The following is a 14,497-nucleotide window of genomic DNA, read 5'->3' on the forward strand; positions in this document are numbered from 1 at the left end:
CAGCCATAAATCATCCACAGATATCAGTACTTGTCTGTATCTCTGGGCATTGGGCACAGTAATCTTTACTGACTAGGCAACACTACACCCTGTTCCAAATCATTATGCAAATTCTATTTTGCTCATTGACCTAAATAATTAATGTAAATAACAGTTAGTATAATTCTCATTTTATCAACTATTAAGAGTACTAGAGATGAGTGAACTTACAGTAAATTTGATTCGTCACGAACTTCTCGGCTCGGCAGTTGATGACTTTTCCTGCATAAATTAGTTCAGCTTTCAGGTGCTCCGGTGGGCTGGAAAAGGGGGATAGAGTCCTAAAAGGCTCTTTCCTAGGAATGTATCCACCTTTTCCAGCCCACCGGAGCACTTGAAGGCTGAACTAATTTACGCAGGATAAGGCATCAACTGCCGAGCCGAGAAGTTCGTGACAAATCGAATTTACTGTAAGTTCGCTGATCTCTAAAGAGTACAAATAAAATCTTATTGAACATACCTCCTAACAATAACAGTATTTTTTTTTAAACATAAAAAATGTACAATGAACTGTTCCAAATTGTTACGCACAGTAAGTTTCAAAACACTTTATAGGTTATAAAGAACTGAAAATTGTCATATGTTGTATTTGCAGAATGTTTACTGAAAGCAAAAGCAATTTCAATCAAACTTTTAACAACAAGTTATGTAGAAGAAAGAGTAGCGGCAACTCACTGAAGAATGCAGGAAGGTTTTAATGGAGAATCACAAACAGACAGCTGGACTGGTCCAGAGGCTCCATCCTCTGGACCAGTCCAGCTGTCTGTTTGTGATTCTCCATTAAAACCTTCCTGCATTCTACAGTGAATTGCCGCTACTCTTTTTTGTACATACCTTGTTCCTTAGTGACTGCTGACGGCGAGCACCTCTGTTAGGATTATCTGGAGATCACTTTCCAAAGTGCCCTATAAGTGCTATTGTGGACACCGGAGTTCAATAACGGGACTTAGAGTGGTGCTCATCATACTCTGCTTCTCTCCTTTTTTTTTAAACTTTTAACAACATTTTAACTTTTTAACATTTTAAGTCGCGTTACATTTTAACATAGGACCCCTTATTTGATAGCAGCTTCACAAGCCTTGCATCCATTTAACTTGTGAGTTTTTGGACAGTTTCTGCTTGAATTTGCTTGCAAGATGTCGGAATAGCCTCCCAGAGCTGTTGTTTGGATGTAAACTGCCTCCCACCCTCATAGATCTTTTGCTTGAGGATGCTCCAAAGGTTCTCAATAGGATTGAGGTCAGGGGAGGATGGAGGCCACACCATGACTTTCTCTCCTTTTATCCCCATAACAGCCATTGATGCAAATGTATTCTTTGCAGCATGAGATGGTGAATTGTCATGCATGAAGATGTCATGCATGAAGAATGTGGTCAGTCAGAAGCTCCACATACTTTGCAGAGGTCATCTTTACACCTTCGGGGACCCTAAAGTGGCCGACCAGCTCTCTTCTCATCATTCCGGCCCAAAACATGACAGCCGTCACGCCCCCTCCCATAGACTTGCACTGAGGGGGCGGGGCATGACATCACACAGGGGCGAAGTCGTGGCGTCACGATCTTCCGTCCCCGTGGTCGGGAGCTAGAACCTCCAGCTCTTCCGGAAGCAGATACAGGTGAGTGCTGCATGATATATTGCGGGGGTCCCCAGCGGCGGGACCCCCGCGATCAGACATCTTATTTCCTATCCTTTGTATAGGGAATAAGATGTTTAGGGGTGGAATACCCCTTCACAAAAAAGCCTGATCTTGCATTTCAGGGCACCAATTACAGTTTTCTAAATAAGTAAATTTCTTATTTCTTCAGGTACCTCTCTATGGGATACATGGAGGGGCTGTGTCGGTCGCCGCTCCTCGTGGGGGTGGGCACTCGCCCTTCCAGCAGACTGCCGGGGCCCCGTTCAGGAGATTGCGGTGGATCCCAGTGGTTGGACCCCCCCAATCTATAACCTATGGCCTATCCTTTGGATAGGGGATGAGTTATCTTTCACTACAGAACTCCTTTAAGTCTTAGCTACTGATCAGTATGTTTTTGGAGTGTGGTAGACAACCCACACAAACATGGGTAGAACATACAAACCTTGCAAATATTGTCCTTGGGGGTATCTAATTCCAGAACCCAGTGTTGCCAGGCAACAGTGCTAACTGTTTTGCTATCTGTTTAACTTGGCCAAACATAGACAGATCAGTATACTTCATCCAATCAACAGTGTGATCGACAGGATAACATAGAGTCAGGCTGGTATAGGGAATGAGTTAGGAATGGGTTCAAAGCTCATCACGACATCATGACTGAATATGTTCTTGTTCTCTCCTCATGTCTGCACAGTATTTCCTGAATTATAAATCCTCCTTAAATAATATAGCATTCACTCATATTAGTAGTGACAATGAATGGTATGACACTGTGAGTCATGTTATGGTGCACTGCAGTATATTAAAATTGTCCATCACAAAACAGACCTGTTTAACCCCTTAACGATGAAGGACGTAAATGTACGTCCTGGTGATGTGGTACTTAACGCACCAGGATGTACATTTACGTCCTAAGCATAACCACGGGCATCGGAGCGATGCCCGGATCATGCGCAGCAGGTCCCGGATGTTGATCACAGCCAGGGACCCGCCAGTAATGGCGGACACCCGCGATCCCGCGGATCTCCGCCATTAACCAATCAGATGCCGTGACCAAAACAGATCACGGCATCTGCAGCATCGCGGTCACTTAATTGGATGATCGGATCGCCCGCAGCGCTGCCGCAGCGATCCTGTCATCCTGCATGGCAGCCGGAGGTCCCCTCACCTGGCTCCGCTGCCTTCCGGGAGTCTTCTGCTCTGATCTGCCTTCCCGCAGACCAAAGCAGAAGATGACCGATAACCCTGATCAGTGCTATGTCCTATACATAGCACTGAACAGGATTAGCAATCAAATGATTGCTATAAATATTCCCCTATGGGGACTCTTAAAGTGTAAAAATAAAAGTAAAAAAAGTAAAAAAATAAAGTAAAAAAATGTGAAAAACCCCCTCCCCCAATAAAAATGTAAATTGCCCCATTTTCCCTATTTCACCCCCAAAAAGTGTTAAAAAATATTTTATATACATATTTGGTATCGCCACGTGCATAAATATCTGAACTATTAAAATAAAATGTTAATGATACCGTACGGTGAACGGCGTGAACGTAAAGAAAAAAAAGTCCAAAATAGCTGCTTTTTTATAACATTTTATTCCCCAAAAAATTTATAAAAAATGTATTAAAAGTTTTATATAAGCAAATATGATATCAATAAAAAGAAAAGATCACGGCACAAAAAATGAGCCCTCATACCGCCGCTTATATGGAAAAATGAAAAAGTTATAGGTCTTCAAAATAGGGGGATCTTAAACGTACTAATTTGGTTAAAAAGTTTGTGTTTTTTTTTTAAGTAATAGAAAAGTATGTTATCATGGGTATCATTTTAATCATATTGACCCAAAGAATAAAGAACAGATGTCAATTTTACCGTAAATTGTAAGGCGTGAAAACGAAACCTTCCAAAATTAGCAAAATTGCGGTTTTCTTTTTAATTTCCCCACACAAATAGTATTTTTGGGTTGCGCCATACATTTTATGGTAAAGTGAGTAATGGCATTACAATGGACAACTGGTCGGCAAAAAACAAGCCCTCATACTAGTCTGTGGATGAAAATATAAAAGAGTTATGATTTTTTGAAGGCGAGGAGGAAAAAATGAAAACGTCAAAATAAAATTTTCTGCATCCTTAAGGCCCAAATGGGCTGCGTCCTTAAGGGGTTAAAGAGTTTTGGACTCCTATTGTTACTTTTAGCTTCTTTAATGGGGTTATCCACCATAAGGAGATTTTAGTACGTACCTGACAGACTGACAGACTGACAGTAATGGACATGGAAGTATCTGCGCTTGTCTTGGGGCTAAATGTCATGGGATTACCATAACACTATGGCTAGCTTTTTGTGATCATGCATTTCCTGTTTGACTTTTCTCTTTTTGACTACAAATCCCACAATTCCATTTTCCTCCCTCCCACACATAAATGAGCTGCATCCATTCAAAAGACCTGTGGTTTTCAATCAGGGTGCCTACAGCTTTAGTTGCAGATTGATCTCTCTCCCACCAAGCGGTCCCTCCACCCATTGAAGCAGACAGGCTGCCTGTCATCAGCTGACTAGTGAGCCAGATCTCGGCCACATTGCAAGCTGGGAAAAATCCAAGACAACAGTCATTTTGTATGCTGTTAAAAATAAATAGTGGGGTGGAAATCACAGAAGAATTGTGAGAAAACCGTCACACACAGGTACAGACACTATATTATGAACTACACTAACGTTACAGCCCCTGTAGCATAGTCAAATAAAAAAAAATTCCTGGAATACCCCTTTAAAGTTAAAAGGGTACTCTAGTTTAGGAAAATTCATCCTCTATTTAAAGGATAGGGAATAAGTGTTTAATTGCTTCATGCACACGGAGAGCCTGAGCACCGCGCAGGAGATTGTGGGGGTCCCTGCGGTTGGACCCACCTTATCAGACATTTTTTTCCCTTAATAGGATGGGGGGTACATTTTCCTAAACTGGAGTACTCCTTTTAGGGAACACTCTGAAAAAAAAACTGATCCACTGTGTTATGTGTAGTGCAGGATGTCAGGGAGCATAGAAATTCAAAAAATACCAATGACAAAAGTCATGTGCTATCTAGGTTGTATTGTGGTAACATTACGGTTGGCTACATGCATTAACTGCTTCTGAAATGCTGCTGTTTCCCTGTCTTTTGTTTATTTTCATTACTATTTATCAGTAAGGGCAGGTGACTCGGGGCACATCTGCAGCGTATTTCACACGTGGATGTCAGCTTTAAATCTGCCACTACCAGTGGACACACAGAGCTACCCATTTGCAGCTTTGAGCTTGCCCTGCCATCCCTATGTGATTGTCGTTGGCACATCCGCAGCAAGGAATATGCTGCATATGTGCCCCATGTGACCCTGCCCTAAGGGTGTATTTAGATTTGCCTTTACACTAGGGTCATATGTGCCATGTTTTGTATTTTCTGCAGCTAATTTTGTCACATATTGACTTCAATGGGTAGTAAAAACAAGCAAATATGCTGCAAAATGCAGCACATGTGATCCTACCCCTAGGGTGAAAACAAAGTATCAGGTTGCTTTGCAGCTGCAGTAACTGACATTACTGCATCACGTCAGTTTCCAAGAGCAATAGAAGAATTTTAGAATTATCAGAAACTGCAATGCAACTCCATCACAACCTGACCGTGTGTTTTCACCCATATGGGACTTGTACATGAGTTTAATTTGTTGTTTCTTCTTGAATAATGCCTCAACTGCACAAAGTTCAACATAAACAATGATGATGTGGACAAGATCTGCATGTAGATATACATAAAAAAACATGTTTCCAAGTGCAGAATCAACAGCAGAGAGGGAAATGCACCAATAATACAGCAATTACATTTTTCAATAACTTACTAAGGAAAACTGGCATTGTGCAGTTCCAAACCACAATGTAGCTGCTTCATAACCTGATGTGTGTTACTGTAGTGGACACATATGTACTAATATAGACTGACTGTATTGGATTGATATATACTAATATATATATATATATATATATATATATATATATATATATATATATTAAAATGTCTATCTTCCCAAGCTGCATATAGAGGTCCTCCTCCAGCTAACCTGCTCACTCCTCCTTCACCTGAAATGCTCCTTCCCCTCCCATAGAGAGGGCGTTGGAATGTAGCAGATATGAAATATGTTACTTTCTAGAAGAAGACGTAGAATGAGTTTTAACCAATTAGCAGTTTTTCTCACCCAATTCACGTAACCTCCTGCACACAGCATTGTATAACCTATAAAACCCCCCTATTGTCACTTCTGTAATAAAGAAAGTATCAACTCAGCTGACAGGTGTCTGAGTGGTCTTTCTTAGCGTGTGCACCGTTCTGATGAAGCTAATCAGGAAGGGGCAGATCTTCACTGGGTACAACCAGGATCCATGTCATTTCTACCCTGAGATAATAGACATATATGCAAGACATGTGAGTGTGCATGTGTTGTCAGTGGGGAGAAGGGAGTAGGCTGCTGCTGGGTACCTCCTTTAAAATTCAGTATAACAGATTTTTTTTTTCTGCAGATACATGCAGAATGACCATTAGCCAAACATCTAATACGCAATATGAGTGTTGGCTGTTCCCATCTAAAAGGGAATTTCCAATCATGAAATGTTTTGGCATCATTTTGAACTGGGAAAAGCTGGGAAAAAGGTGGCGCAACATTGAAATTATATATTTTTTTGGCATTTGCTGAAAATCCACATCAAAGTACAGTAAAATTCATGTAAACTCAGTTGACATGTAACATATTTTTCACTCTAGATTTTGGGGGCATGAAAATATTATTCTATGGTTTTCACCCACAGTTAAGGTCCGTACACATTAGATTAAAGTTGATGAAAATTAGCCGCTCCAACAAAAAATGATAATTTGTCAAGTGAAATTGAACAACAAACAATCGTTGTAGCCAATTGATGACAGACTGTTATCGTCAAAAAGAATTAATTTGGGAATTTCCGCGCAACAGTCTGACAAAAGATTATTTGTGAAGGAAAGCTCTTTAGTTCATGAACAACCATTAGAAAATAATATTTTTGGAATATTCTCAAAACATTCTCATAAAATTCCCAAAAAGATCATCTGTCCTTCATCCAGTGTTATTGATCATGTAGGCCAGTTTGACCAACTTTAATGACCCATATGAAATAAATAGTATGGATACATCTGTGTAAAGTAATTTGTCAATGGTTATTCAACCATCAAGCTACTTTTACCTAATTTGTATGACCATCTATAAACTTAAAATGTGTGATAACATGGACCAAGCCTTGAAAAGGTAGTTTGGTTAATCAAACTCATTTACAAGCACCTTCTTCAGAAATTCTACTTTGTTAGAGTGGGGGCAGGGGGTCCCCAATTAAGGACACTCTTTTATTAGCCAGAACTAAGAGTGGTTACAAAAAGTATCTCTTATTCTGGAGGACCCAGCATGCCCATGCATTACACAAACAAACAGTACTCTGCCCCTAGACATCTTATCCCCTATCAAAAGGATAGGGGATAAGATGTCTGCAGGGACCCCCAACTGCAGGGACCCCCCTCCACCGTGCAATCTCTGTGCCGGCACCCTCCACCCATTCATGTCTATGGGAGGGGGCATGATGGCCATCACTCCCCCTCCTATAGACATGAATGGAGGGGGAGTGGCATGACATCACAAGGATAGGGAATAAGATGTCTAGGGGTGGAGTACCCCTTTAATTTCCCTTTGGAAGAGTTGCAGGGAAATAACACACCTGTTAGAGGGACCTAGCAGCAATACATTCTTTTATCATGTTATAGATGGTGACAATAACATCACTAGTCCTTAAAATCTTATTCTATCTTCAATAAGTGGTGAAAACACAAACCAGTGCCCACATACCAATATGGTGGTGACAATGTAAGTCCTGTTCTGCACTCCTAAAGATTCATTTCCTGCTTGGGCATCAGTCGCCAGTGGGATGAGTTTATCATCTTCATTCCATGTAGCAATCTGTTAATAAGGAAAGAAAACTTATTATCCATGAATAGCTCCTTTACACAGTTCTAGACCATTAAGCATGCAATTGAATATGCTAACAACAACACACAACTTTTTTTTTTTTGTAAATTTGCAATTTCCACAGCAGATTAAAGGGAGGAAAAAAACAACTTTGTCTGTACTTTATGGCTATGGGTAATAAATAAGTGTTTCTAGGTTAGTTCGGAGCTGTGTAGTGACAGTGTAGGCGTCTTTTACAGCAGGATTTAAAACTGTCAGTCAGTGGCAGGAACTCCAGCTGTCAAGAGCCATTAACAAGAGTGAGAACTCATATTTCTGAATAATCTTGTGGACATCCCACGCTGTTAAAAATGTTACTGGGATTTAAAAGGACTTCGGTCTATCAAGTTTAACTTCAACTGGATCTTATTGTGGTTGATTTACTGATAACCCGTACTTGTGTTACCTGTTTCACCTGTTTCTCATGCTGTGATTTAGTAGTTTAGGGTACAAATGACATAAAGGGATAATGTGTCTTTTGGTAATCCAAACAAATGGGTATTCTTTTGCATTTTGGAGGATTTGAAGTACTGCATTAGGATTTTTATGAATCATTTTGCCAACTGTTCGGTCACAAGATTAAAAGCCAAGTCTTGTATATTTTTTGTAGACAAGACACATATAAAGGGGATTTACAACCAAGTCAAAAACCACCTTTGCCAAGTCTTGTTGAGATTCAAAGTGACTTCAAAAATATTCTATGGACATCCATTCTGGAACTTGATATCTGATAACATGAAGAACTGTGTCAAAAAGTTACTTAACATGTGTCACTATATAATATTTCTGTGGAGGAGAGAATTGTAGCTTGACCACTGGTTGGTCCTCAACGAATGCGAATATTTCAGCTATTCTATCACGCGAATAGCTTCATTAAACTTCATTTACTGCGGTCCAGGCTCCAGGGCATATAAAATAGCGGATCCACATGTCAATACATGGGGCAAGGAACACTGGGAAGGCAAGGCAGGAAGTAGGCGGGATGACTCTGAATCACATGCAGGATGCAGCCTATCAGCAGCCAGTCACCCCTGTGCCCTATATATTCAGCAGCCATTTTGCAGCTCATCATTTCATTCATTACACTGCATAGAGATAGGACGGACATCGCTGTGTGTGTGTTACACAGAAAAGCTTGTTGCAGCAGCGTTTCACCTCTAAGTCACCTCAGTCTTCTGTAGGACACAGAGCACAGCGTCTTTGCACAATAATTAATTTTCCCTGCAGCAATTAACCCCTCAGTCCCTGTGAACAGCATTGTATTACAGAGAGGGGCAGAAAGCTGCAGAAACGTTTTCACAGGAGGGAGAAATAATTTTTTATGGCAAATCTATGTCTTTGTTCCACAACAACTGGTCTGCTGGTTATACTAGTCTGTAGACGGTATAATCCATACCCAGCAGTCCATTCCTAATAATATTTGAGAGAGTATTTTTGCAATTTTGGGTTTAGTACACAGTGGCTAAGTGCTCCAGCAGTGTTGTGTACTGCTGGTGCTGTGGTTAATTTTTTTTAAGCGTACTGTACCGCATTCTTCTGCCCTCATTAGTGCATTCCACATACCTACATCTAAGTTGTGTACTATTTTGTACCTGTTAATCTGTCAAGGGCCTACATACTGTCAAAGAACAGCCAAACGTAATCACTGGCTGGTGTTTTACTCCAATGCGTTTTTCTAAGCATACTGTTCCACCACAAATGGTCTGCTGGTTATACTAGTCTGTAAACGGTATAATACATACCCAGCAGTCCATTCCTAATAGTTTGAGAAAGAGTGCAATTTTGTGTTTAGTACTCAGCGACTGTGTGCTGCCGCCCTATTGTGTACTGCTGGTGTTATGCAAAAATATGTTTTTTAAGAATACTGTAGTGCATTTTTCTGCCATCCTAAGTGCATACCACATACCTACATCTAAGGCTGGGTCCACACTACGTTTTGTTCCATACGGGAGCGCATACGGCAGGAGGGAGCTAAAACCTCGCGCTCCCGTATGTCACCGTATGCGCTCCCGTATGCCATTCACTTCAATGAGCCGACCGGAGTGAAACGTTCGGTCCGGTCGGCTCATTTTTGCGCCGTATGCGCTTTTACAACCGGACCTAAAACCGTGGTCAACCACGGTTTTAGGTCCGGTTGTAAAAGCGCATACGGCGCAAAAATGAGCCGACCGGACCGAACGTTTCACTCCGGTCGGCTCATTGAAGTGAATGACATACGGGAGCGCATACGGTCACATACGGGAGCGCGAGGTTTTAGCTCCCTCCTGCCGTATGCGCTCCCGTATGGGACAAAACGTAGTGTGAACCCAGCCTAAGTTGTGTACTATTTTGTACCTATTAATCTGTCAAGGCCCTACATACTGTGAAAGGACAGCTAAAAGTAATCACCGGCTGGTGTTTTACTCAGACACTTTTTTAAGTGTACTGTAGTGAATTTTTCTGCCCTCATAAGTGCATACCACATACCTACATCTAAGTAGTGTACTGTTTTGTACCTGTTAATCTGTCAAGGGCCTAGATACTGTGAAAGTCTAGGAAAAAGTAATCACCGGCTGATGTTTTACTAAAAGAAGTTTTTTTTAAGCATACTGTACCGCATTTTTCTGCCCTCATAAGTGCATGCCACATACGTACATCTAAGTATTGTACTGTTTTGTGCCCATTAATTTGTCAAGGTCCTTGATACTGTGAAAATCCAGACAAAAGTAATCACTGGCTGGTGTTTTACTCCAATACGTTTTTTAAGCCTACTGTAGCGCATTTTTACTGCCTTCATTGTTCCACAATAAATGGTCTGCTGGCTATACTAGTCTGTAGGTGGTATAATACATACCCAGCAGTCCATTCCTAATAGTCTGTTAAAGGGTGCAATTTTGGGTTTATTACACAGCGATTGTATGCTGCAGCACAGTTGTGTACTGCTGGTGTTGTACAAAAATACGTATTATTTTCCCCTTTGTTGGAGAACAACAAACCCCCCAAACTTTTTCAAAGGGCATGTTTTCTTAAACTATTTCCCTTTTTAATCGCTGCTCAACAGATGATAAGGGTGCAGTTTTCTAATACAAGACATCAAACACATAATTATTTAAATCACAAAATCTTTCAAATATGACTAACAGTTACAAAACAACAAAATCATATATTGTGACTCCTAACAAACAAATAAATAAAATAGTTATAGACACTTTAACCTCTTAAGGACCAATGACGTTGTGGAACGTCATGGCACCCTGGGCTTTAAGGACCAATGACGTTCCACAACGTCATGGCATTTTCCGGTCTCTGCCGCTCGCCGGGCAGAGATCGGAACTGGATGCCTGCTGAAATCCTTCAGCAGGCATTCAGGGCAAACGCCGAGGGGGGCCATGTAGGCCCCCCATGTCGGCGATCGCCGCAAATCGCAAGGGAAATCGCCCTTGCGATCTGTGGCGATACCGGGCTGATCAGGTCTCTGGGACCCGACCGCCCGGTAATTTCGTATGATCCCGGCTGTCACAGACAGCCAGGACCATGCTGGAGCCTAGGAGCGAGGTGGCAAGCCTGCCACCTCCTCCGATCCCCTGCGATCCGTCGGTTAGTTAACCGACCAATCGCAGGGGGGGGGGCGGTAACTTCCTCCCGTCCTGCCCGGCCCCTTGAAGTCTGGAGAGGACAGGAGGAAGACCAGAGGACGCGGCGGGGGACGGGGGAGTGCTGGGGACCGGTCCCGGTACTTACCTCGTCCCTGAAGACCCGGATCCCGGCGGCGGAGACGGCGGCGACAGGTGAGTTCCTCTTCAGCCGTGGTCAGGCCCTTTACAGCAATGCACGTCGCCGTAAAGCGACATGCATTGCTGTAATGGGACCCTGTAAACTACAACTCCCAGCATGCCCAGACAGCCCTTGGCATCTGGGCATGCTGGGAGTTGCAGTTTTGCAACATCTGGAGGTCCACAGTTTGGAGACCACTGTGCCCTTCCAGATGTTGCAAAACTACACATCCTCAGCATGCCCTTACTGTCCAGGCATGCTGGGAGTTGTAGTTCTGTAACATCTGGCCCTTCAGATGTTGCAGAACTACAACTCCCAGCATGCCTGGACAGTTTTGGCATACTGGGAGTTGTAGTTTTGCAACATCTGGAAAGGCACAGATTGGGAACCACTGTATTAGTGGTCTGCAAACTGTAGTCCTCCAGATGTTGCAAAACTACAACTCCTAGCATGCTGGGAGTTGTAGTTCGGCAACATCTGGCTCTAAAGATGTTGCCGAACTACTACTCCCAGCATGCCTGAGAATGCTGGGAGTTGTGGTTTTGCAACAACAGGAGGCACACTGGTTGGGAAACATTGTCTGTTTCCTAACTCAGTGTTTCCCAACCCGTGTGCCTCCAGCTGTTGCAAAACTATAACTACCAGCATGCACTGATGGACTGTGCATGCTGGGAGTTGTAGTTTTGCAATAGCTGAGCTGGAGGTCCCCCCCCACTGTGAATGTACAGGATACATTCACATGGGCAGGGGGCTTACAGTGAGTATCAGGCTGCAAGTTTGCGATGCAGCAAATTTTGCGCGGCAGCTCAAACTCGCTGTAATCCCCCGCCCATGTGACTGTACCCTAAAAACACTACACTACACTAACACAAAATAAAATAAAAAGTAAAAAAACACTACATATACACATACCCCTACACAGTCCCCCTCCCCTCCCCAATAAAAATGAAAGCGTCTGGTACGCCACTGTTTCCAAAATGGAGCCTCCAGCTGTTGCAAAACAACAACTCCCAGTATTGCCGGACAGCCGTTGACTGTCCAGGCATGCTGAGAGTTTTGCAACAGCTGGAGGCACCCTGTTTGGGAATCACTGGCGTAGAATACCCCTATGTCAACCCCTATGCAAGTCCCTAATTTAGGCCTCAAATGCGCATGGCGCTCTCACTTTGGAGCCCTGTCGTATTTCAAGGCAACAGTTTAGGGCCACATATGGGGTATCGCCGTACTCAGGATAAATTGCCTAACAAATGTTGGGGGGCTCTTTCTCCTTTCACCCCTCATGAAAAGGTGAAGTTGGGGGTCTACACCAGCATGTTAGTGTAAAAAAAAAATTTTTTTACACTAACATGCTGGTGTTGCCCCATACTTTTCATTTTGACAAGAGGTAAAAGGGAAAAACGCCCCCCAAAATTTGTAATGCAATTTCTCCTGACTACGGAGATACCCCATATGCGTGCGCAAAGTGCTCTGGGGGCGCACAACAAGGCCCAGAAGGGAGAGTGCGCCATGTACATTTGAGGTGATTTGCACAGGGCTGGCTGATTGTTACAGCGGTTTTGACAAACGCAAAAAAAAAAAAAAACCTCACATGTGACCCCATTTCGGAAACTACACCCCTCATGGAATGTAATGAGGGGTGCAGTGAGAATTTACACCCCACTGGTGTCTGACAGATCTTTGGAACAGTGGGCTGTGCAAATAAAAAATTTTGTACAGCCCACTGTTCCAAAGATCTGACAGACACCAGTGGGGGGTAAATGCTCACTGTACCCCTTGTTACGTTCCTCAAGGGGTCTAGTTTCCAAAATGGTATGCCATGTGGGAGTTATTTTGCTGTCCTGGCACCATAGGGGCTTCCTAAATGCGACATGCCCCCCGAGCAAAATTTGCTCTCAAAAAGCCAAATATGACTCCCTCTCTTCTGAGCATTGTAGTTCGCCCGTAGTGCGCTTCAGGTCAATTTATGGGGTACCTCCATACTCAGAAGAGAAGGAGTTACAAATTTTGGGGGGTATTTTCTGCTATTAACCCTTGCAAAAAATTGAAATTTTGGGGGGAAACACACATTTTAGTGAATTTTTTTTTTTTTTTAACGTATGCAAAAGTCGTGAAACCCCTGTGGGGTATTAAGGCTCACTTTATTCCTTGTTACGTTTCTCAAGGGGGCTAGTTTCCAAAATGGTATGCCATGTGGGTATTTTTTGCTGTCCTGGCACCATAGGGGCTTCCTAAATGCGACATGCCCCCGAGCAAAATTTGCTCTTAAAACGCCAAATATGACTCCTTCTCTTCTGAGCATTTTAGTTCGCCCGTAGTGCACTTCAGGTTAACTTATGGGGTACCTCCATACTCAGAAGAGATGGGGTTACAAATTTTGGGGGGTATTTTCTGCTATTAACCCTTGCATACATGTGAAATTTGGGTGGAAACACACATTTTAGTGACATTTTTTTTAACATTTTTTTACATATGCAAAAGTCGTGAAACACCTGTGGAGTATTAAGGCTCACTTTATTCCTTGTTACGTTCCTCAAGGGGCCTAGTTTCCAAAATGGTATGCCATGTGGGTATTTTTTCCTGTTCTGGCACCATAGGGGCTTCCTAAATGCAACATGCCCCCCAAAAACCATTTCAGAAAAACGTACGCTCCAAAATCCCCTCGTCGCTCCTTTGCTTCTGAGCCCTCTTCTGCGCCCGCCGAACAATTAACATAGACATATGAGGTATGTGCTTACTCGAGAGAAATTGGGCTACAAATATAAGTATAAATTTTCTACTTTTACCCCTTGTAAAAATTCAAAAATTGGGTCTACAAGAACATGCAAGTGTAAAAAATGAAGATTGTGAATTTTCTCCTTCACTTTGCTGCTATTCCTGTGAAACACCTAAAGGGTTAAAACGCTGACTGAATGTCATTTTGAATACTTTGGGGGGTGCAGTTTTTATAATGGGGTCATTTATGGGGTATTTCTAATATGAAGACCCTTCAAATCCACTTCAAACCTGAACTAGTCCCTGAAAAATTGTG

The 14,497-nt window shown here is 42.6% G+C and overlaps 1 protein-coding gene across 4 annotated transcripts in view; it reads right to left on the minus strand.

Annotated features, from left to right (window-relative positions):
* GRIA1 (glutamate ionotropic receptor AMPA type subunit 1) overlaps positions 1–14,497 on the minus strand; it is a 310,401-nt gene that overhangs the window by 79,738 nt on the left and 216,166 nt on the right. For all 4 annotated transcript variants that reach the window (XM_056516840.1, XM_056516836.1, XM_056516838.1 and 1 more), the window contains exon 9: positions 7,558–7,668. In XM_056516840.1, coding sequence (XP_056372815.1) covers positions 7,558–7,668 — 111 coding nt within the window. The remainder of the gene's footprint in view (positions 1–7,557; positions 7,669–14,497) is intronic.

Source organism: Hyla sarda, chromosome 4, assembly GCF_029499605.1.
Source record: "Hyla sarda isolate aHylSar1 chromosome 4, aHylSar1.hap1, whole genome shotgun sequence".
NCBI lineage: Eukaryota > Metazoa > Chordata > Amphibia > Anura > Hylidae > Hyla > Hyla sarda.